The sequence below is a fragment of the Corapipo altera genome, unplaced genomic scaffold (genome assembly GCF_003945725.1).
Source record: "Corapipo altera isolate COAL_440 unplaced genomic scaffold, ASM394572v1 58, whole genome shotgun sequence".
NCBI classification, from domain to species: Eukaryota; Metazoa; Chordata; class Aves; order Passeriformes; family Pipridae; genus Corapipo; species Corapipo altera.
This window is the reverse complement of record NW_020884898.1, coordinates 3,774,551-3,798,750: the sequence shown is the minus strand read 5'-3', so window position 1 is coordinate 3,798,750 and position 24,200 is coordinate 3,774,551. Positions and strand designations below refer to the sequence as shown.

The 24,200-nt window shown below is 43.2% G+C and overlaps 1 protein-coding gene across 1 annotated transcript; it reads left to right on the top strand.

Moving 5' to 3' along the window:
- The first annotated feature begins 7,271 nt into the window (after window positions 1-7,271).
- Window positions 7,272-23,359, top strand: PPME1 (protein phosphatase methylesterase 1). Its single transcript, XM_027648834.1, has 13 exons — window positions 7,272-7,392; window positions 9,142-9,234; window positions 11,187-11,244; window positions 11,755-11,806; window positions 13,638-13,792; window positions 14,266-14,356; window positions 14,617-14,682; window positions 15,258-15,393; window positions 15,838-15,967; window positions 16,414-16,458; window positions 17,233-17,297; window positions 18,437-18,504; window positions 19,443-23,359. Exons 1-13 carry the CDS (start codon window positions 7,354-7,356, stop codon window positions 19,459-19,461), a joined length of 1,017 nt encoding a protein of 338 aa, XP_027504635.1. The 5' UTR covers window positions 7,272-7,353; the 3' UTR covers window positions 19,462-23,359.
- Window positions 23,360-24,200: the final 841 nt, after the last annotated feature.

Sequence of the window (24,200 nt, the reverse complement as noted above, 5' to 3'; positions counted from 1 at the left end):
GGGGGGGGGGGGGGGGGGGGGGGGGGGGGGGGGGGGGGGGGGGGGGCTCGTATTCGAGGGGTATGGAGGGAGGAGTGTTTGTGTTTGTGGGGTCTGGAGGCATGTATTGGGGGGCAGGAGAGAGGGGTGCTCGTTATTTGGGGTGTCTGGAGAGAGGGGTGGTCATTATTGGGGGGTCTGGAGGGAGGGGGGCTCATACTTACAGGGCCTGGAGGGACGGATTGTGGGGTGTGGAGGGAGGGGGGCTTGTTTTTGGGGTGTCTGCAGGGAGGGGTGGTCGTATTGGGAGAGGTGCTCATTATTTGGAGGGGGTGGCTCGTTTTGGGGGATATGGAGGGAGGGGTGGTCGGTATTTGGGCGTCTGGAAGAAGGGCTGCTCATACTGGGTGTAGAGGGAGAGGTGGTCGTTTTGGGGAGGTCTGGAGGCAGGGGGGGTTCATATTGGGGGTCTGGAGGAAGGGGTGGCTCTGCTTCCCAGTGCTCCAGGAGAAGCAGCACCCGGATCAGGCTTCTCCAGCACTGCCTGGAGTATCCTCAGGGCTGAGGGGAGGTGACAGGTCCCAGGATTGCTCTCCAGCCCTTTTTTCCAAATCTGTTTGCCATCAGTTTTGGGAGGGAGTGTCAAGAACCTTTTCCTTCTGGTACCTCAGAGCGTGGCTGGGGGAGAGAGGTGTTTTGGAATTCTTGGGAATTGGACTTTGATGATCCTTGTGGTGGGTCCCTTTTTCCAGCTCAGGGTGTTCCATGATTCTGTGAAATGGGATTTCTCAGCAGCAGGTATCCCTTTGAGCTCTGCCAAGGGACTTGAATCCCTGCTCCAGGTGATGGAAAATCTGGGATACTCTCAAATCTTTCAAGCAGGAGTTGAGAGCACATTTTGGGAGCTATGGGAGAAGTTTGACTTAAGAATGTGGATGGCAAGTAGGAAGGATAGAACGGGCAAGAACAACCCTTATTCTCTGAGTCAGGGGGAGAAAATGGGTTGCAAATGGGATACTTTTGAAGGGAATTTCATAATTCCACCTCCAAAGGTTGTGGTGTGAGGAGAAAAACAGGATCTTGCAGCAGATTGGTTTGGAGGGAGGGGGGTTCCAGGTGCAGAGGGAAGCAAAGGAAGCTGGCAGGGATGGTGCAGATTTAAAACATGGAGGTTTTAACTAATTTAATTAATGAGAAAAACTGAGATTTTGTTAAATCTGGAGAAAATGTGTTTTCAGGGATGTGAGAGTATGGAATTTGAGGTCTGCCTTGTGACAGAGACCAGGGGTTGGTGCTCTGGTCCTCTCCACCTCAGGACCTCTGCACAATTCCTGCTCCATTAGGAGGATAAAAATATCCTGCAATTCCCCTAGGAAACCTGCTTTGATGCAGGAAATCAGATAACTAAAAGAAATAATGGGAATTATTGGAAATATGGAAATAAACTGTTGGGGTATTTATGGATGGGAGAGGATGATTTTCCTCTCCTTTAAAGCAGAGTTTAAAAAGGTTGGTACACATCTCTTTATTTTTGGATTTCCATCCATATTTTTGGATATCCATTGATTATATTTGGATGGATGGAATGCAGTTGGTGTTGTTAGGACATGAATTAATGCTGCCAAATCTTCATCAAACACTGCTTTATTTTAATATGAATTATTTTAAAGGTAAACTTCACCCAAGTGTTTACTGGCAAGGCCTTTAGTTAAGCAAAAAAGTTATGGTTTAGGATTAATTTAGAAATTAGAAAATAAGTGAGCTTGAATGACTTTCTCTCTTTCAGGACTGTTGTCTGCTCTCCTGTGGCTCTTGGTTACCTGAGTTAAGAGCTTCCTTATGAGATGTGGGGTTGTGAACAAGCCACTAAACTCCAAATTCCCCAGTTCGTGTCATGGAGAGGCTTGGATTTCACAGTAGTGTGTTGAAGGTTACATGGACATACAAAGTTAGATTCAATGTTAAATATATTATTTAATTTTACTGGCTCTGTTCAGAACAGGTTTCACCAAGCAAAGTCTGCCAAGCACAATTTTCCTGGTTTAGATGAAGAAAATAAATTTTTAATTCTTCCTCTTGTTTTATCCTGTTTAACTCATCCTTCACAGCTATTCTGTGTATTTTTTAATGTGCTTTATACAGTTTTCATGCACTGTAAACTTTGTCAACACCCCATCCAACCCTTGTGATAGTTTTTGTTAGAAAAACTGACAAAAGTAAAGGCATTTAAGTTACTGACTTAATGAAGTGCTGTCAAATCAACCCCCCCATATATTTGTTGCTTCATTTCCTCATTGCAGGTAAACAAACAACTTGTAATGGGCATTTCCAGGGATTTTTCAAAGGGTTTTATAGATACTTGTGTGTTTAGAGTTTTTTTCTATTTAGAGATATTTATGCTCATTAGTAGCAATCCCATATATTAATTTATACAATTCTTCCTGTCTTACTGCAGGGGTTTTTAAACACTATTAGGGAATTATGAAGGAAAGTTTGCTTTCTGTTGTCCTATAAACCTATTTTTTCCCTTTCAAATACTTCCTGAGAGCACTGATATGAAACCTGTTGTTGTGGTTAAGGATCAAGAATTTCCCTGGAATTCTTCCCCTTGGAAGCAGCAGGGAACAGTCCATAATAATGTTGTGTTGTGTGGCACAGCTGTATTTTTTGTTTCCAAGTAAATCCCTTTATGGTGGACATTCCTGGTTGCAGACCCAACATGGAATGGCCTCATCCAGAGGGGCCTGTGTCTTGTATGGAAAGGAGACAAGAAAAAGTGGGATAGAGTTTAGCTTAGGCTGAGTTTATCCTTACAAGGTTCAGTTCAGTACAGACCAGTACTGCACAATGGGATAAAACAGCTGCAGAAGGTGCCCAGAATGTGTTTTGTAATTCCAGCTTAATGTGCTGGAGTTTAAGGATCATTCCAGAAAAATTATTCTGTCTCACCCATTTCTGGTTTGGTTTGCTGGATCCTTTAAAAAGCACTAATTAGTTTTGTCAGTTCAAATATTTGGTCAGCAAAATGTTGCTTCAGCATAGGAAGGTGCAAACCCACAGCTGCTGTTTAATGGGTTCGCTTCTAATTTTGAATTTTGAGTGTGTGTTGTGCTAAAAAAAGCAGCTCTAGATAAATTCAAAATCAAAGATACTCATTCTTTTCTCGGGAGAAATGTTTTCCACCCCCTGTGTTCACTTGGGATTTTGTGGAAAACTCCACATTTATTCTACCCTTTGAGGGGGTTCAGTGTTAAATCTGAGGTTATTTTATGTTTCAGCATTGCTTGGAGGTATTTTCTTTTAAATCATGTATTTGCATCAGAGGTGACAATAGTTTTTGATTCCCGACTCCTCTTCACTTTCTGCTCCAGTTCCCTTGCAAACACAGGAATTCTTGTTAATTTTTTTCCCTCAGATATTCCAGGTTTGTCACACAACTATTAACGTTTTCCCTGGAGGTGTTAACTCTTGTTGAAGCTGCTAAATCCATCAGTAGGGCGAGTTCCTGAGGGAGGGCTCAGCTTTGATTTCATGGATTTCTCTTGCAATTCCTGAGCTACTCTCCATGGATCTGTCATGGTATTACCATCTGCCTGCCTTTTGCATGGATATTTTAGCATTGGATCTCTGCTGTGAGAAATGGAAGGAGACACAAAAATGCTCATCCTCGGAAGTGCTCAAGGCCAGGTTGGACAGGGTTTGGACTAGTGGAAGGTAGGGATGACAGGGGGTTGGAATGGGATGGGCTTTAAGGTCCCTCCCAGCCTAAATCAGTCTGGGATTCTCTGAAAAGCTGGATCTATTCCCAGGGAGTGGTTAGATGTGGAAAATGGAGAAGCCTTGAAGGTTTATTCTGTGGTCCAGGGTTTGTGTATCAATGCTCCCAGGAAATGGGAAACCTTTTTTCAAGAGAAGGAGCTGCTCCAGGCCAGCCTGAGAGGCTTGAGACTGAGACCAGGTTCTCTCAAATCATCTGCTTGGGAAAACAAGCTAAAAATCCCCTTCAATCCAAGCAGCTTCTGAGTTAATTTAATTTACCTGTCTCTGTAAAGCTTCTTGCTCTATGCCTTGTATTCCAGTCTGGATTATTTCTATACTTCTCTGGATCCTCTTCTAGTTATACCTTTAATTTATTGATCCAGCTGCAGATTTTGGTGATTTTGGTTAGTGCTGTGCTTCATGTTCCCTGTGGGAGCCTCGAGTGCTTAAAAATCTGCATTTAACGGTACAAACTCTGGGGTTTGGTGTTTGTGGCAGATCCTGAGCCTGTCGCCATTTTGTGTCGTTGCAGCTTGGTCTTGTGGCCTTGGTGTAAAGCAGCAAAAAGTTCATTTCTTGCTTTTTATTATCATTAATTTTGATGCTAAATATCCCAAATTTGTGCTACTGAAGAGTCGTATGATTTCACATCTCCCACATATTATGGATTCCCTGGCTGTCCATCCTGTAACCCTTCTTCCAGAAAAATTCATTAATTTGTCATACAGCCAACACTCTTCATGGCATAATCAGGAGCTTCCCCATGTCCTGCCTCCCCTATGGATAAGAGAATTCCCTTAAAATTTCTGCTATCACGATGCAGGTGGTGAGTTACCAGGGAGTTCCTGCTGTTTACCAGGTTTATGGATTACACTGGAAGGGGTGTAACAACATGATATTTTCTAATCACCTGGAATTCCTCAGGAAAATCAAACCTAAATCCAGCTGTAACATGCTGTGGAAAAGTCTGACTGCATTTGAAATGCTGCATTTTAAAAGGGTAGTGGAATTTATTTCTTACCTATTCAAAAACGGGACAGGGGAATTCGTCCAAACCATGAGAAGTTCTCTCCATCTCCAGAAAGAACCAGAATGCTATGGAGAGAGCACATGATCAGAGCTGGGATGGCTTCCAGGGAAAAATTAAGGTTTGAATGTGATATTTTTTTGTTGATCAGAGTATGAGATTAAGCTGAGGCAGTAAAAGAGATTAATATTTTCTGGATTTACGTAGGTGACCCCCCCATTTTATTTAATTGAAATTTGACAAGAAGTCTGGAAACCCACAGGAGGGAATTTGGTCCTGGAATTCAGGGGGCGGTGGGTTTATGTTTCATACTCTAGAAATACGAGGGGAAGTAGGAGTTCTCTTTTTACAAAATCCAAAAGCTGCTTTGCCTGTTATGTTCTATTTCCTTAGGAAGCCATGAATTCAGGAGAAATTTCCTTCCACGGGCATTTTTCTGCTGGGAAGGTCTTTCACCCCTCACGCCCATGCTGGATTTTAATATTCTGTGCTGCCTGGTTTCTTCCCCCAGATGAGTTGAAGTGCAAAAACACAGTTAAAATGGTGCAGTTACTCATCCTGGGCTCGAATGCAGCCTAATTATTCCACTTCCAAAATTAAGCCCTACTCCTTTTAGCCTTCCTGAGTAAATACCAGCCCGAGAACCAGATTTTGCATCAACTGAGTCATCAGGAAAATTCTGATTGCGGAGCTTTTTGTTGGAAATGGGGATACAAGGAGAGGGCACAGCTGCACCTCTTGAAAAATAAATTGTTTTTTTTCAACTGGGCACCTTTGAGAGTTGATTTATGGGATGTCCACAGGCCTAATGATAATTTAGGGGGATTACATTCCATGGGGTGCTGGATATGCCCTGGCATTAGTACTGCAGGAGCTGCTCATTTAAGGGGTAATTTGTTGCAGTGCTTTGTGATGTAACCACCAAAAAACTGCAGCAGAAATTATTGCAAAGAGGAGATGGGGAATAACGACTGTAATTCACAATTTGGAAATGTTTTCTTGGGAAAGCCAGGGGGGTTTTTGCTGCCTTTGTTCAGTTATTATTCCCTGAGCATATGGAAGAAGACACCAGGTTATATAAAAAGGCCAAAGGTAATTAATTCCCAGACGTGAAGGGGCCACAGGTAGTAGCATTGATGTCCTAGTTTTTCGTCACTCCAAGTCCACCATCCTGGTGTGGAAATACTCCACCAGCATCTGTGTTGCACAGTTTTGTTATTGTGATCCTTAATTTAAAATAGTTTTTAAAAATCCTACCTTTTAAAATTTATTTATTTTGTATTTTAATAAATATAGCCTCACTGTGTTTTACCTGCATTACTGGACTTGAAAGCATCCTTCCTAATGAGGTATTTTTAGGATAGGATATTGTCAGATTCCCAGGACATTACCTGTAGAGCTCTAAGGACATGGAAAACAGCATTTTGAGGAGTGTTTATTGCATTTTATGATGATGTTGTTCCCATGGTCCTTATACTTAACTGAGACAGGATAGCCATGGAAGCACAAAATGAATGAATATAGTTGTTCTCTCTCTTCCCTTCACATTCCTGATGTTGCTTTACCTTCCATTTTAAATACTTTTTACGTCAGATTTTTAACTGTCGCAATAAATTTCACAACACTTGAGCTGTAATTAAAACTTGCTGCTGTGAAATTAAACCTGGTGGATGGATTTTATTTATTCTGCTTCCAACAATGTTTTTAATTTATAAATTAAATTTAAAAAATAATTTATAAATTAGATTTATAAATTACTTTAATTTATACCACAGTCTTCAATTCTAGCCTTTGGAACAGGTTGACTTTCTGTTTGAATGTTACTTCTTCCAAAAATTAGAGGGGATTTCTAGGAATATTATAATCTGTGCCAGGTAGTAGGTGGTAAATTAGTAACCTTCAGTAAATATCTGACACTGCTTTTCAATACTGTGGGTCAAGGTGACTTCTGAGAGCAACATATTCTTTTTTTTTTTTAAATTATGATTCATGGACTGAGTCATAAATTTGGGATGGCTTCCTGTGTTCCAGGCTCTGGAGTACTCCCAGCCACCTGAGTGTCAGGTTTGCCTCAAGGCCAGAGCAAAATTACAAAGTATTTAATGCAAAGTATTATAAATACAAAGTATTTAATGACTTTTGACTCTGTTTTGAAGCACCTGCAAACTGAGAGGTTGTACTGGGATGATATCTCCGTATTCTGTGTTCCTTTTATTTTCCCTTGGCTTAGTGTAGTCTAAATCACCATTTTCCAGTTTTTCTTGGAATTACTTGATGAGGAAAATACTCTTCTCTCTGTGTTTCCACGAGTTCTCCTCAATAGCAGTAACAATTAGGGGAAAAAAGGAAGGATTTCCTCACTGACCATAAAATCCTTAATATTGTTGTTATGTGGGAATTTCACTTCCAGTCCTGAACTGTTGCATAACACCAGCATGTTCTCTTCAGTGGATGGAGGGAAGCCTGGATGCCAATTTCAGAAGAACATTTTAAAAATAACTCCTTTCTTAGGGATTTTTTTTTTGTCTTGCAGCCCTGGAAGAAAGAGGGATTTTTCACCAGTGCTTTGGAGCCAGTACTTTGAATCTATGGAGGATGTTGTGGTGGAAAATGAGACTGGCAAGGATATATCCTTTTATTTGGCAGATTTAACTTGTCGTAATCTCAGTGACTGGGGTGGTATCACATATTTATTGAGGTTTATTGGGGTTCTCCTCAGCTTTTTCATGTATTTCTTCTCATCTTCCATTATGTCCCTTGCAGGGTTCCTTATCAATAACTAGAACTATCCCTTTTAAGCTCTTCCTAGCAAGGCCATTGTTTCTTTAGTAATCATTAATTCAAAAGGAGTATTTCCACCAACTCAATACCATTTTTTGCAGGCAAACACTCAGCAGGTTCCCGTAATTCAAACCCTATCAGGATCAAAGCTGTTTATTGATTTTTATTAGCAACTTCAGCAGTACAACAGGTCAACCTCAACATCAACACTTAGATGTTGATAAATACTTCCAAATTTTTGGCTGAGGTGGTGATGCCATCAGAGTCTTCTGGCAGTGCCAGCCAGGTTTTTTTCTGCAGCTGTTTCTTCTCCAAGATTAGGGAAACCAAACTTTCAGGCTATTTCTCTCCAAATACCAATTTAGTAATTACTCCTATAATTCCAGTAGCATATGATGCTTTGCAGTGAGAGAATTCTCTCTCCTTGTTGTTTTACTCAGCTTGTCATTGTGGATTTGTCCAGCTGATCCCATGAATTCTTCATGCCCTAGCCCTGGAAGTGTTCCAGACCAGGTTGGATGGGGCATGGAGCAACCTGCTCTAGTGGAAGGGGTCCCTACCCATGGCAGGGGGTAGGACTGGGTGTGCTGTAAGGTCCCTTCCAAACCAAACCATTCTGTTATTCCATAGTGATTCATGATGTGCACCTTGTCTGCGTTTAATATGCAGTCCCCTGAGGCCCCAGTATGAAATAAAAAGCACAATAGATCTATTTGAATAGGTTGTGCACATAAACATCCCAAATTTAAGCGAATCTTAGTTGTTTGGGATCTTTTTCTGCTCCCTTTAGAGAAGCTTCAGCTTCGTATGAAAGGTTGTGGGCAGATGTGAACTGTGGAAGCAGCTGAATTAATGGGTGGGCTGGTGCCCTCTGCTCTGCCTCAGTGACCTTTTAGAGTAATTCGGGGTGGGAGGAACCTTAAACTTATCCCATTCCACCCCCTGCCATGTGCAGGTACACCTCCCACTAGACCAGGTTGCTCCAAGCTCCATCCAGCTTGGCCTGGAACACTTCCAGGGATGGGACAGCCACAGCTTCTGTGGACAACCTGTGCCAGGGCCTCCCCACCCTCACAGGGAAGAATTTCTTCCCAATATCCCATCTAGCAGTGCCCTCTGACAGTGGGAAGCCATTCTCCCTTGCCCTGTCCCGCCAGGTCCTTGTCCAAAGTCCCTCTCCAGCTGCCTTGGAGCCCCTTTAGGCACTGGAAGGGATTCTAAGGTCTCCCTGGAGCCTTCTCTTCTCCAGGCTGAACACCCCCAGCTCTCCCAGCCTGTCTCCAGAGCAGAGGGGTTCCAGTTCCTGTGGCTTAGTGGCTTTCTAATTTTCTCTCAGTTGTTCAATTCACTGTTGTGCACAGGGGGAAAAAGGGTGAGGGCAGGAGATGTGGGAATTATGGGGAGGAGAAAAACTGGGCAGCTGGAAAACAACTCTTGAAGTTTAAATTCAGTTACGTTTTGTCCGAGTAATGCTTGAACAAAATCAGGGGGAGAAATGAGTACACAAGGGTGGAAATAAAACACTGTTGGGTATTGCAGGCTCCAAATCCAAGTGACTTTGAGTAACTCCTTGGAATGCCCTTAACTGTTCATACACTTTTCGAATTTACAAAAGTGGGTTAGAGGGGCCTGTCCTGCTGCTGCTACACGGTGGAGGCCACTCTGCCCTGTCCTGGGCTGTGTTTACTGTAAGTAAAGCTGCTGCTTGAGAGAAATAAATGTGTGTGGAAATGTAGCTGTGTGAGTGTGGATTCAGCTCTGGGAAACACAAGAAAACAATATTATTAAAGATAATAACAATATTATCTTTGCATGGTTGAGGTCCTGCTGAGAAACCTCATTTGCTGCTCAAACCACTCTGAAACACAAACTGAAACTCTCTGAAACAAAAACTGAGGTGGTGCCAGCCAGGAGTGGCTGTGGGGACTGACCAAGCCAGAATTCCTCCATCCCACCCATTCCCTTTGAAAAATGAAGTTAAGGAAGAAAACTGAAGACTTCAAATAAAGTCAAGTCACTTGCAGCGTGGGATGTTTATTTAGGACCTTTTTAATCCAGCAACTCTTTGAGTTCTCTGGTGTCCTTAATAAATAATAGGATGACTTCCATGGAATTGTGACACCTCCATGTTTTCCCTGTGCCTTTGTTCCCATTTAATACTTTTTAATACTTTTTAGCACTTTAATGGTGACTTCCTCATTTCAATCTTTGCTTAAAGGCTGCCAAGAATGACCATTTTACAGGATTCACTAGCAACTGCTCTTAAATTCCCAACAGGATTGTTGAGTAATCCTAATGAAACCATCTTATAATATGATGGGACACACCACAAAAATGCTTTTCCAACTGGACTGTAATTTTGTAATATTTGTCTGTAATACTTGTTAGTTTTAGCACCTGCTCCAAAATTATGTCTTTTGTGCATTTTGGAATGAATTTGTCCCAAGCAATCAAGTGTTGAATGTTTGAGATGAACCAGAGCTTATGAAAACAAACCCAAACCCCTCCTTCAAAATAAAAAATAACACAATTTGAGAAGCATTGAGGGTAACCATCTATAAATCAAATAACCTGCAGGAGCAGTGTGTTCCTCATTTCTCTTGCTTGTTGAGCAGGGAACGTCTTGAGTGACAAGTCTGGACTTCTCATGGCCAAAATACTCCAGTTTGGATAAAGCTCAGGGCACTGGAAATCCTTCCACTTTCTCACATCACACCAATGATCCTCTTTCCTTACTGCCTACTAACAGTAGTCTGATTTTTAGCAGCAGACCTCTGTTAAATTATTGCTATGGTGCATAAGCACCTTGCAGATGGCAGTTTTTCAGTGTCTTTAGGGGCTGGAAAATATTAACTTCTGGATTCAGTGGGGTTTGGAAGAGCAACTGCTACAGCTGTTTAGGAGTTGAATAACTGAAAAATCAAAATAAGAGGGCTGAGTAGCTTTTGGCATTTATGTAGGTGGTTCTATTAAGAATTCCTCAGCAAATTTCCCTGTTCCTGCAGGGCTGTTATTTAAATAATCAATGATTGCTTAACACAGAGGTCTTCCTGTCAACAAAGAATGCCACTTAATCTCTATGATACCTGAAATAACTTAGTTACATTGATCTGCCAGGGACAAATAGAGCCATAATTGTGTTGCAGCCCTACTTTACCTTAAAAAAAATTATTCACTTGTTCCTCCCCCCGACCTCTTTGGACTAATCAGTTTTTATACATTTCAGCCTGTAAAACTCTATTGTTTGAGAGCAAATTGAACGTGTGCTGCAAAGCAGCTGCTTCATTGTCATGTCAGCCATGTTACCAGGAGTTCATTCTGTACCATCTGGGGCTTGGAGAGGGAGGGAATTCCTTTGGTGTCCATAATCCCACTGCTGTTTCAGTTTTTAGAGGTGCTGCAGAGCTTGAATTCATGATTTGGTGAATGTTTGTAGTGTTTGATGCACAGGGAAATAAATGTCCTCGTTAGCAGTGGCAAGGATGGAGCTTTTGGTTTATTAAGGGTCATTTTATGGAATATTCTTGCTTGCTGTCTGTAACACTTTATCCAATCCAGGTTCAGCCACTTTGTTGGCAATGAAGGGTTTTTAGGGAATGCTTGATGTTGCTAATCCCACTTTCTCTGTCCCTCCTTGCAGTCTGCAATCATTAACAGGATCCAGTGTAGGATCGTGGCTTTGGATCTCCGAGGCCATGGTAAGTCACATAAACCTGGGATCACATCAGTGTGTTATACTCTCTGGTTTTTTTAAAGATGTAGTGAATTCCTCGCAAAAATTACTAAGAAAGCATATTAAGGCATCCCAATTTTTATTCAAAAGCAGGGATGGAAAAGTGGCTTCTGCCAGGAGCTGAGACTCCCTGAACTTCTGTGCAAGGCACTGGTGGGTTTGTTCCTTCCACCAACCCCCTCCTTTGTATTTCCATGACCTTTAGGTAATCTTTACTACGAGAAATAAGGGCTGTTATTTAATTTTAAGATACACTGCAAATACAGCACAGTTATGGGCAGTATTTCCAACCCATAGTGCAATAACTGTTCCTATTAATTCTGTGTTTCTTAATTATTCATGTGCACTGCTGTAGGCTCACTGTTAGTATCTGTGCCAAAAAGCTTTGTACAGCCCCTGCTCCAAGTCCTGAGAGGGCCTGAATGTTTTCAACTGAAGTGAATTTAACTTGGGGTTGTTTGTTTTTTTTTCCTAGGAGAAACAAAAGTTAGGAATCCTGAGGATCTGTCTGCAGAGACTATGTCCAAGTAAGGAAGTTTACGCTCATTTTTCTTTTCACAAACCTCTTATTTTCTTTGATTGAACAATAAACTACTTGAAGACATAAAACATTAATTCAAAGAACTGGGAGATTTCACTTCATGTGACTCTGGTAGTTGTCCCTTCTTTTCGTTCCTTTTTAGGACAGTTTGAAATTGTTTGAAATTATATCTTTGCCAGCTGAGTCAGATTCCAAACTGGAGTAATTCTCTGGGTTCTCTCAGTTTGTAAACTCAGTGGCTCCACATCAGTGAGGATTTTAAACCTACAACACTTGCTAGAGAGTTTGTAATGGCAGAGGAATGCTTTCCTTGGAGATCTCTAGGAGGATTTTAGCCTGAAATCACCAGTTTGGCTCTCCCTCAGCTCCTGGAGCAAGCATCCAGAGTGGGGCCACCTTGGACTGGTGGCACCCCCAAAGTCTGGGCCACAGACTGAGGTTTTTCAAGCATAGAGAGGGTTGTTTTTTTCAACTACCACGACCTGCTTTGGTATGCAAATCCCCCTCTTGACAAAGCTGTAAGAAAAGCAAATACCCACTGTAAAGCACATTATGCTCTGCCCATGTTTAGTACAAAGAGACTCTTTGCTATGACTACAGTTAAATCAGGAAGGATTTTGTAACCTTCTCATGGACAAATCCACTTGGTTTGTTGTGGGGAGGCCATGTGTGAAATGGATTCTGACTTCCATTGTGTACCTTATTCCTGCTGCTTATGCCTTGTCAGGCCCTGGTGTGTTACTGTCCTGAGGACATGCCGGATGAAATAATTAGAATGTTTTAGAACTGGAGCAGCACCACTGTGTGGGGAAAACAAGTCCCTTTTGTTTTCAAACCTTTCCCTCCTCTTAGCAATGAGCTTGAAAGTTAATCTTAAGTATCTTTTAAATAGGAGCCTTAAATTAGTGCTGGCTTTATGCTTATTCTTTTAAATCAAATCCTCAAGCAATTTTCTCTAGCGGAGAAAACAAGCTAGTCAAGCTATTTTTTTCCCTTCTTTTCTGTTTTCAGTATTGCTCAGTGCTCAGGTTCCTTAGAATGGTTGTAGTCAGGAAAGAAACTGGGATGTCTTTAAACTACAGTGTTCTTCAGTAAATTTCAACCCTTAGCTCTGCTGCTGCTTTGGGGGTTGAGGATCACATCATCCAGCTTTCCCATCCTGGGAAAATGTCAAGAAGTCACAGCTTCAATTTAAGAAGGTTCCTTATGGAAAAGATGGGGAAATTGCCCCTTGCCTTGTGATATCTGTGCTTGTAGAAAGTCAGTCTTTTTGCTCATGCCCAATGTTGTTCACCTTTGCCTTGGTCAGTTTGGCTCAGTTATTTTCTCCCTTTAATTCCAAACAGTTCTTCTTTCAGAACAATGAATTTCTTGCTTTGTGCTTCCATGCAAGAGGATTTGACAACTTTTTCTCACCTTTTATTTAACATTCCCACCAGCAAATGTCAACCTAAAGTGATTTCCTTGGGGAATCACAAAATTTGTATTGGGAGAAACCTTAAAGCTCATTTCCTCCTGGGTAGGAACACCTTCCAGTAGAGTGGGTTGCTCAAGTATCTTTTAAATGGGTATCTTTTAAATGGGTACCTTCTAAATAAGAACTTTCTTTTAATAAAAACGGAAATGACATGGATGTTCAGGAAAGCTTTGGCTTCAAGGATTTCCTTCACTGATACCGAGGTGAAGCAGTGCCAGGAGAAAAAACTTGTTCCCTGTGGGTTAAAAGACAATGTGAAGCCAGAAATCTCTCTTGGATCGGTACTTTCTCCTCATGTAGAGGTGGAGATGCCAACCATGGTTTGCTCTCCCTCTGGCAGAGACGTTGGGAATGTGGTGGAAGCTCTGTATGGGGACCTTCCCCCCCCCATCATGCTGATTGGGCACAGCATGGGGGGGGCCATCGCGGTGCACACCGCGGTCGCAAACCTGGTGCCGAGTCTGCTGGGGCTGTGCATGATCGATGTCGTGGAAGGTGAGTGTGGGTTCCCTCAGATGGCCTTCCACCCCTTTGGGTGGGCTTTCCCCTTCCACTTTTTCCTTTAGCCCCAAATCCCCCGGATGCCAAAAGTTTTGCCCAGTTTTTAAACCAATTCCATCCTCCTAAAATATCCTGCCCACACAAAAATCTTTCCTGTGTAACCCTCCCTTCTCCTTTTCCCTTGCTTGCTTTTTTCCTGCTAATTGCTTTCTTTTTAGTGGAGAAAAGGGTGGCTTTTCCTATAATACCTGGTGCTAATTAATGTTTCCTTCTTATTTACAATCTGAATGTCCTACCTTTTCAAATACTAATTTCCCACTGTCGATCATTGGCTTAGGAAAACTGTACTTTCCTTAACAACATTAGGAGAGCTCCAGCTCTCTCTGAAGGTGTTGCAGCCAGTTCTGTATAAAGGGATATGGCAATGATTTCATCAGATGCCACAAAGCTGAAATACTTGCTTTTAGGAACAGCCATGGATGCATTGAACAGCATGCAGAACTTCCTGAGAAGTCGCCCCAAAACATTCAAGTCACTTGAAAATGCCATCGAGTGGAGGTAAGGGATGGATTAGTCTCTAAAATCACTTGTCTTCCCTGTTTCCCTACCAACACTTTTCCCACATGAATTTTAAATTGACAGTTACAAACAAGGGGGGGGGGTGTTGAAGTTGACTTTTAGCACAAGCCACTCCAAATTCCTTCTGACAACAGGGTTTGGGGAAATCTTGAACTGTGCAGGGATTTTGCTCCTGTTTCTGGGCCTGCTGGTTCCTGAATCTCTTCGGTAAATATTTCTCTCTTATTATTTTTTTCTAGTGTAAAAAGTGGACAAATAAGAAATCTCGAATCTGCCAGAGTTTCTATGGTCGGTCAAGTCAAACAGTAGGTTGCTTTTGGTTTATTTTATTTATTTTTTTTTAGAGCTTATCTAGTCTGTTTTACAATATTTGCTACATGAGTGCACTTGAAAAGGAAAATTTCTTTGAGAAAAACCCACAAAGATTTAAAAGAAATCCACTGTGTTTTAAAAAGCTTAACTGTTGAGTGTTCCTTGATTTTCATGCCTTTCTGCACATGTTAAGAAATAAGTGTTATCTGAGGAGTGATCTGAGGTGGGTTTGGGGATGAATCAGAGTAACCTGCTCCTGGCACTTGAATCCTTGATGTACCTGAAACCTTTACAAATGTCTCACACTCCATTAAGAAAAACTTAAGTTGATTTTTTGACCACTTCTGCCTCGTCTAAGGAGCAGTTGGCATTTCTGTTTGCACGGGATACATGTGCTGCACATTCACGCAATCCCAGTCTTTCATCTGCAGCTTCTTCTAAACTTGAGGGGTTTTTTTTTCGGTACCTGAGAAATTGCTGAACACTTTAAATTGAATTCTGGGTGTTTTTTTGGTTTGGAGGTTTTTTTCTTTTGGCAAGGAATCAGTTTCTGGGTTTATTTTCACAGATGTGAAGGGGCTGCCAGTCCTGAATGTCCTAAAGCCATAGTGGAGGGAATTATTGAAGAGGAGGAGGAGGAGGAGGAAGAGGATGAGGAAGGGGGAGGCTCTGTCAACAAAAGGAAGAAAGAAGATGACACAGAGGTAGGGAGTTTCTTGCTGTATTTTCACTTTCCCATGCAAGAGTAGTCACCAGTAATTATCCAGATCATTCTGATTTGAAAAGGAGCAACTCCAGCGATGGAAAACTCCAAGTCTGAACATTCAAACAATTTGTGAGCTATTTATGTTAGAAAAAAAAATAGCAAATTGATTACCCCGAGTTGCTCAGCCTTGTCTTGAAGGCTCTTCTGCTCTTGGTGTAGCTCTTGCTGACTTTTTTGTTTCCTACTCGTGTAGTTGGACTCTGATTTGGAAAGAAATTTGGAGGAGGGAGGGTCATCCCCTGGACGTGTGTGATCCACCAGAGGGAGCCAGTATTTTTTATATATATCTCCATATACGTGCACTTCCGAGTGGCTCCCTGAGTTCATTTTCTTCCTGCTGTTTTCCTGATCAGTAATGCAGAGCTCTCTCTCCTCTCTGCAGACAAAGAAGGAACATTTATACACGTGGCGGATTGAACTGGCTAAAACAGAAAAGTACTGGGATGGCTGGTTCAGGGGTTTATCCAACCTCTTCCTGAGCTGTCCCACTCCAAAGCTTTTGCTTTTAGCTGGTACGTGTCTCTTCCAGTCCTGTTTAGGTGTTCAGTGATGTCCCACTTGTATTTTAGAGAATAGGGTCAACATTTGGCTGCTGTGTTTCTCTGGGAATAGCAAACCTGCCTCTTCCGTGTTGGCTTTTCCATGTCTTTTGAAATATTGTGGTGTGATTTGAACTTCTCAACTGAAAACCAAATACAGCTTAGGCCCTTTTTGTACCTTAGTAGGAAGTAAAGTGTGTGACCAAGATAAATCTCATTTGAAGTTGTAGAGAGGGATGTGCTCTTGCATTTTTTGGCTGTGTTTCTTTCCTGTCACTTCATGGTCTAGAGGTGCAGCAGTGAAATTTCCTCATGGTGGGTGGCAGATTTGTTTATTTTGTGTTTTTCAAGCTAATGTCCTTTCAAAATGCAGTGTTCTCCCTGGCTTTTCTCCAATACATCTGTTTATTTGATTGTAGGTGTTGACAGGCTGGATAAAGATCTGACCATTGGGCAGATGCAAGGTAAATATTTATTTACTCCAGCCTTACTGTAATGCTCTTTTTGGAGGACAGCTTGTTGCTATGGGTACAGTCTATATGCAAACAAATGTGCATTAAAGAATTAGCCCATCCCAAAGTGTTCTCTAACTCTTACCCTCGAGGAAAAGTGGGGAAGTTGAGGAGCAAGAGGGTGAATTAAAAGTTGTGAAGGACTGTTGCCATGGGTTTTGTTCAGTCCAGTGTTCAATGTTCCAGCAGTGGAACCCCCACATTTCTCTTGGATCATATTGTCTGTGAGGGCTTCTTTCTGGTCCATTTTTCCCCCCTTTCTAGCTACATTCCTAATGTTCCTATGTAGAACACCTGCAACCATCTAAAATTGTCCCATCTGCTGGTGTTTCTGGCAGACATCAGACCAAGATTAATGTTTTGGGATTTAGGCTGGTTTTTTAACTCAACCCAGCTTTCCAGAGCAACCAGTACTGGAAAATAGTATTGGATAGCAGGATAAATGTTACCGTGAGATAGATTTGTAACAGTTTCAACTCTGAAAGGAGTTACATTGAGAGGCTCTGAGAAGTTTAACTTCCTTTTAACTCCTGGGAACCTGCTCTAGTTACACCTGGGGAATGTGAGTTATGCAGCTGATCCATGTATTCTTTGGAGACCATCTCCTGTTTGTGTTGTACAGTTTGCCCAGACTTCCACGCCATCCCTCATCCCTCTTTGCAGATGCCTTTAGTGAGATTTCTTGGTAAAGAATGTGAGATCCATGTGCTGACTCTTGATCCACAGGGAAGTTCCAGATGCAGGTCCTCCCACAGTGTGGCCATGCAGTCCATGAAGATGCTCCAGACAAGGTGAGCCCCACCATGGGATTGAAGCTGCATTGTTGTCCCAGCTTAAATGCAAATGGGATCTGTTCTTTACCATGGAGCAGAGATTATACTTCAGGGGTGTTTTTTTTGGCACCGCAACTGGCTTTTCACAAGCAGCTTGGATTTTGAAGCTGGCTGGAAAGCCTGGGTTAAGATGTTACATGCTGGGTTGGGGATGTACCTAATCCTTCCCAGTGTGGATTTCTCATTCCTGCCTTTCCTCATGCGGTTCCCCACTATCCCTTGCACCAAGCTACAGCTTTAGGAGTTGGTCTGTGTTTTGTTGAATTGAGTGGCTCACATTTTCCAAATGGAAACCAAATGTTCCTGAAACAGCTTTCAGACTGACAGAGCAGTGCTCCTTCTGGGCACTGCTGGAATTAGTGTCCAGATAGAAGCAGGAATGTGGTTGGGAACATGTCTGTTTTAAAGCTCTGACGGCTGTGAGTGTAAAACTCAGCCTTTCTGTGCTTCATTTTACAGTCTGAAATAGGTATTTTTATCTAAACATACTGATGGGATATTGAGAAGAAATGCTTCCCTGTGAGGGTGGGGAGGCCCTGGCACAAGTTGCCCAGAGAAGCTCTGGCTGCTCCATCCCTGGAAGTGTTCCAGGCCAGGTTGGATGGGGCTTGGAGCAATGTGGTCTGGTGGAAGGTGCCCCTGCCTGTGTAACTGGATGAGTTTTAAGGTCCTTTCCAACCCAAACCATTCCAGTATTGCTACTGTCAGGCTATCGTCTTGCTTTGCTCTTTATAGGAATAACTTGAATTGTGATTTTACCAGACCTTGTTTTAAGAATTACTGAAAAGGGTGGAGAAAAATTTGGTCAGTTCTTGGTTGTAAGATCAGTGTCAGAGTCAAACTGGAAGCATTTTACATACATATATATATGTGTATGTGCATATATGTGTGTGTGTATATATATATATATATATGAGCATATATATATATAAGCATACAGAGCTCTTGTTTTAAAGAAGCAAACTTGACTCAGCAAGAGAACCCCAAGGGCATGAACTGTTGTTGGGAATGCTGCAGGTTTGGAAAATTGCCTGAATTTCTTGTTCTCTTTGTGCCCCTTTAAATCCTGTCTGATTTTTTTTTCCTCCTTTCCTCAGGTTGCTGAAGCTGTTGCAACATTTCTGATCCGTCACAGGTTTACAGAGCCCATTGGAGGATTCCAGTGGTAAGGATTCATGAAAGCTGGAGCTGTGCTGCCTTTGAGCAGAACTTTTGCTCCTGCTGCCAGTTTGGCTCTCAAGGTGGGAGGTTGGAATTTTGGCATAATGCTAAAAACCACAGGTAAACAAACAGCTCTGAGTCACAGCCATTAATGCATTTGATGTTTATGTGTTCCCTCTGAGTTTCTCATGTGCTAATTTCTTATGTCCTTCCCCTTTGGAGAGGAGGAGCAAAGCTGATTCCTTCCTTTATAACCTTCCAGGGAAGCAAAATGACAAATTTTATGGCATTTAGCTTAACTAATATTTTATTTAAGTAATCAAGGCCTTGCAAACAACTTCCATCACACTTATTTGGCTAAGAAATACTGATGAAATGAGGCAGGTAAAGCTGTGTGCTTCACATTCCAGACTTTCTATACTTTATCCCATGTGTTTTCCTATTAAAATGAACTATGGAAGCCAGACCTCTGTGATCAGCAGTGAGAGGAGGGTGTGACTGATAAGGTTGAGTGGAAAAACTCCCAAAGTCTTAGTTAAACCTCACAGAAGGTGTTTTAGGATCATATTTCAGGTGAGTGGTACAATCAGCCTGTTTCTTAAAGCAATCCTGAAAAGTCTTCCTGCTTTTAGCTAAGAATTCCTCAACAAAAGCTGGAAGCCCCAAAATGTGTGACACTGGACTGGCAATGCTAAAGAGTTATTGCTGCATGACCTCTTCCTTTTTTCCCCCTTTATCCTGTGCCCTTGGGGATGAAACAGTAGAAATGCAGGACTGGGAGCTGCATATTTTAAGTTCAATGAAAGAATATAGTGTAGGTTGATGGGAGAAAGGGAGAAGACCAAAGGACTTTGCAGCTAAATTTAGGCTATTGCAGAATCTGCAGAGAATACTTGTATTTTAATATGGGATCTTTCTTCCATTGTCTTTTTTTCCTCCTAGTGTGTTTCCTGCTTGTTAATATCCTGGTGTTCTCCAGCACTGATTCCTGTTGTAAATAAACTGCACCAGAGGCCACTGTGATGTATCCATATGCTCTCATCTCCCAGTCCAGCAGCAGTGGGAAGTTGGTGTGAGATTCATCCCCTAGAACTAGTTCTCCAGTCTAAATTCTTAGGGACTTCCTTGCTGGGAAGCAGCTTCTACTGAAGACCATGAAAAGCTCTTTATACCCTTGGGAGTGGGATCCTCCTCTCTGCTGCCACAAGGAAAGACCTCCTGGAATCCCAAGTAGTCGATCAGACCAATCTCCATCAATTTTCAGGCTTTCTTGGACCCAACTGCAGAAGGGCCATGGACAGTCCAGATCCACCAAAGGCATTGCAGCACAGCCAAAGCTTCGGGATTTTTCTGTGGAGTCATCTTGGAAATGCCCCTTAGATTTGGGTTTTATATATACACATTTTCTTTCCCCTAAAGCAGATGAGGAATTGACTTTGTTGAGAGCTCAGGTTTCATCTCACCAACACCAGCTTTAGGGGTTAAGGTGTGAGAAGAGCCTAGAGGACACTTTCCTGGGAAAAGTTGAATGAGATTGTAACTCAAACAGGTGAGGAGGAGCCGTGAGCTCCGTTTCAGTCCTGCAGTTTTCTTAGTACTTGTTTCAAGTCCTTTCTGGGAAGAATAGCCTGGATAACTCCATCTACTGCAGACACATCCCAAGAAGGGGACTCTGGGCCTGCGCTAATGGGGAAGACCCAGGAGCAGCAGGAACAACATGGCCAACAGGCTGTTTCCTGCCCCTGGCACGTGTTTGTGCTTCCCTTCTTGTAGCTGCAGTTAAGCATTGCTCAGCATCATTGGAATGGCTGTAGGTGAAACCCTGGAAGAGCTTGGAGTCAGTCCTGCTGATGTGGATGCAGAGATGAGGCAGCTGCTCCCCCAGGAACGGGAGGAAGGACCTTCTTTCCATTGTCGCTTCTGGATCATTTTGCTGCCTGCCCTCCAGAATTCTACATACACAGAGAGCTTTTCTTCAGGGATAAATTATCCCTAGACAGAATCACGTGTGAGTGTAAGAGCAGACATGTTTTGGAGCAGTTTTCCTCAATATTTTCCCAGTGGATATCTGAAATCCCTTTTTTCCTGCCTGATGTCCATAACTCTTTGCTGCTGTAGGATGATTTTTGTGATTTGGGAGCTGTCATTTGCATTCATGTGTATATCCCATGACAAGAGCCATCAGGAATTATTGGCATTTGAGAGACGTGCAGGTGGGGCAAAGGGTTTAACTTTGAGCCTGGTGGAAATCCACTCATCTCTGATTCACTGGGCACAGCGGTCCTGGCCTTGCTTCTGACACATCAGGGTGGGAAGTGCCTGGACTGGGGACAGGAAAAGCTCATTCCAGAGAGCTCTCCTCCCTCCTGGCACTTTGGCCATCAGGTGATTAAAGGGAATTGCTGGTTCCCAGCATTTCCCTCTGTAAGTCACCACGTGAATTACTGCATTAATTTCCTGTGGCCTTGATGTCCACCCTGTTCCTTATGGATTCAATGGATCTTCAGTAATTGAGATGCAAAATAATACCTTCCTGAGACATATCCTGAAAATTGGCAAAATTCTCCTTTCCAGGCAACTCCTTTGTTCAAATTGTTAGGGATTAAATAATACAGTGTCTGTATCCAGAGTCTCACTTCCTGGGATAATTAAGCCTGTGGTCATAATCCTGGATGATCCTGGTGAATTCACATTCCTCCTTTGTAAGTAACTTGGAGAATCCAAGGGATTCCTCGTGTTATCTGTTTCATTTATGAGATCTGAAAAATAAATCCCAACCACACAGACCGCTCCGTGGAAAGCAGATCAGTTCTGTATTCTCTACAGGCACCACTGGAAAAGGTATGACTTTTGGAATCCTGTTGATGAGGCCTATGTAGCCCGTGGGGCCTGTTTGGCCTGTAGGGCCTGTGCAGCCTTTGAAGCCCGTGGGGCATATGGGGTCTGTGGGGCCTGTGTAACCTATGGGGCCCGTGTGGTCCATAGGGCCTGTGAGGCCTTTGAAGTCTGTGGGGCATATGTAGTCTAGGGGGCCTACATGGCCCTATGGGGCATGTGAGGCCTTTGGGGCCTCTGGGGTCTGTGGGGCCTTTGTGGCCTCTGGGGCTTTAGGATTCTGTTTTGTTGTTTAACATTTGAGAGGTGAGTGAAAAGAAAATAAATGTTTCAACAGCCTATTTAATGGTGTGTCCCTCTGTGCTGAGCTCCCAGCCCTGCCTTGCCTGGAATAAGTGGGAATAGTTCAGGGACTGGTGCTGGATTTAAAAAAAAAAAAAAAAAAGTAATTCCAGGGACAGCAGCAGTGTGGGAGTGGGTGGAGGGGAAATTCCTTTTGGTTCAGTCAAGCCGTGTACATTTTTGAGACTGTACTTTTGTCTGAGAAGTATTAATGCTCCTGCTGCAGTTTCCAGGGAGCTACAGGCTGGGATAAATGGGATTTGGATGAGGGATAGCACAGGCTGTGAGAAAAGAGACTGCAGAGAGAAGGCACATTCTGTTCAGCTCATGAAAAACAGGGGAACAGAGTGAATTGCCCCCTAACTCCCAGCTTTTCATTGTGTTTTTTCTGCAGCCTTTGGATTATTTAGAAATCACAGTTGCTTTTCTTCCAGTTATTGGATTGAAGATCAGTAGAAACTTTCCCAGTGGAAGATCCCAAGGCTTGGCAGGAGCATGAGATGCAGTTTGGGAGGCTGGTTTGTCACAGGCTTTACTTTAATTTAATAAATTAAATAAATAAATGAAAAAATGAGGCCTAGGACGGGTTTTGCCACATTATACACACCAGAAAAAGCCATCAGTGACTGAGTGGAGCACTGGGATTGCTGGAAAAAGATTATTTCCTCTATTGCTAGCGCACGCGGTCTTGCTTTGAATAAACCAACTCTTGAACATGGAATGAAAACTCAGACCTGGGGTTTTCCAGATGGAATTCTCCCCTCAGGCTGTGATGGCATTTGCAAAAGTAATACCTTTATAGATAAAGTTGTTATTTTTCCCTTTTTTGGCCACAGAAAGGCCTGGAAAACCTGAGGAAGCCCATTCTAACCGGAACCGTGCATTGAAAAATTCCCCCCAGGAGGGTGGATTAGATGTTAGGAAAAAGTTAATTTAAGTTGAGGCTCTGGCCCTGGTTTTCCAGAGAGGTTGTGGATTCCCCATCCCTGGAAGTGTTCAAGGCCAGGTTGGGCGACACTTGGAGCAATGTGGTCTAGTGGGAGAGAGTTGGATGAGCTTTATGGTTGTTCCCAACCCAAATTACTCTGGTTCTGTAACTTTGGCACTGACATTTATCCTCCCTTCCACTATTCCCTTTTCTCTTGGGAGCAGAAAGGCCTGGGAAAAGAGCCTGGCAACCAGTGATTCGCTGGTTTGAACTGGTGCTCCATGCTCTTGGAAATCTAGGCATGAATCTTCAGCTGAGGTAAAAAAATTGAGTTTATGGGTTGTCCCTTCCAAGAAATCCTGGCCCTGGTGCATCTACTACCCGTCTCACAGCCTGGAAGTGCCCTTTGTGTTGCCCAATCCTGCATCCCTTGGTTGTGTCATCCGTAGTGACCCATCTGATGGCACCGTGTCTGTAAGGCATCCCAAAACAGCGGGATAGGGATAGGTATTTGATCCAAGCTTTGCTGTGGGATGCTTGGTCAGTTGTGGCTGAGCATTCCCAGTCTGGCAGGGTGACCTTTTTTAACCACGTGCTGCTATTCCCAGATGGAAAATGTGTGTGTATGTGTGTGTGTGTGCGCGTGTGTGTGAGTTCTCCAGAGACCGCGCGCCATGTCCCGTGTCAGCCACATCCTGTTCCTGTCTTGTTCCGTGTCCATTTCCCTCGCCTACAAATAAAGCATTTGTGAAAAGCCTGGAGTAGGAATTCCTGCTTTCCCTTCAGCTGTGGTACTTGGGCTCCTCGGAGCAGCCAGTGGAGGAAAGGTGTTGATCCAGCTGTTCCTGTGCCATCCCCAAGCCTTGGGTTTTTCTGGTGACTCATGGAAGTCTCTTGTCATCCAAAATGCTCCTCCATCCCTTCCCTGTGCTGTAGTGTGGGGGAAAATGGGGAATTTAGCACCAGCTTTTGCTTTTCCCACTCCTTTCCATGACCAACTCCCATGTGTACAGAAACATCTGGAAGTAATAAACCACGGCCCTCGGGCTGCTGAGTAACCTGTGCTCTGTCCAACCATCTCTGAGTCCTGGCATGGTTGTTCCTGTTTGAAAAAGCAGGAATTTGGGGAAATTGGAAATCTTCCGGGCTGTTTCACACTCAGGCAGGTTTAACAGACCCCCAAAGGGCTCCTGGAGCCTCTTCCCAGTGCTCCAGCTCCTGCTGTCCTGCCTGAACGCTGCTCGCAGCTCCCCTCCACCCCTGTGTGCCTATGGAAGGGTTAATCCAGGGCTGCATAAAGCGGCCAAGGAGTGATAAATGCACATTTTTTAACTGAAAGTGAGCAGGATAGCCCTTGGGAGAGGTCTGCCTGCTGTTTCTTTCCCCCTTAATAATTTTTGTCCTTTTTTATTCCAGCTAGGAAAGAGCCTGAGGGGTGACGTGGTTGCCTCGACCCCCCCAGGGATCCCAGAGGATTTGAATCTCATCCAAATGTTCCTAGATGAGGCTGGATGGACACAGAGTTTCTGTGTCAATGGTGTCCTCCACCTCGACCCTCACTTCCTCCAGGTTGTTTCCCCTGGGAAGTGCCTAGG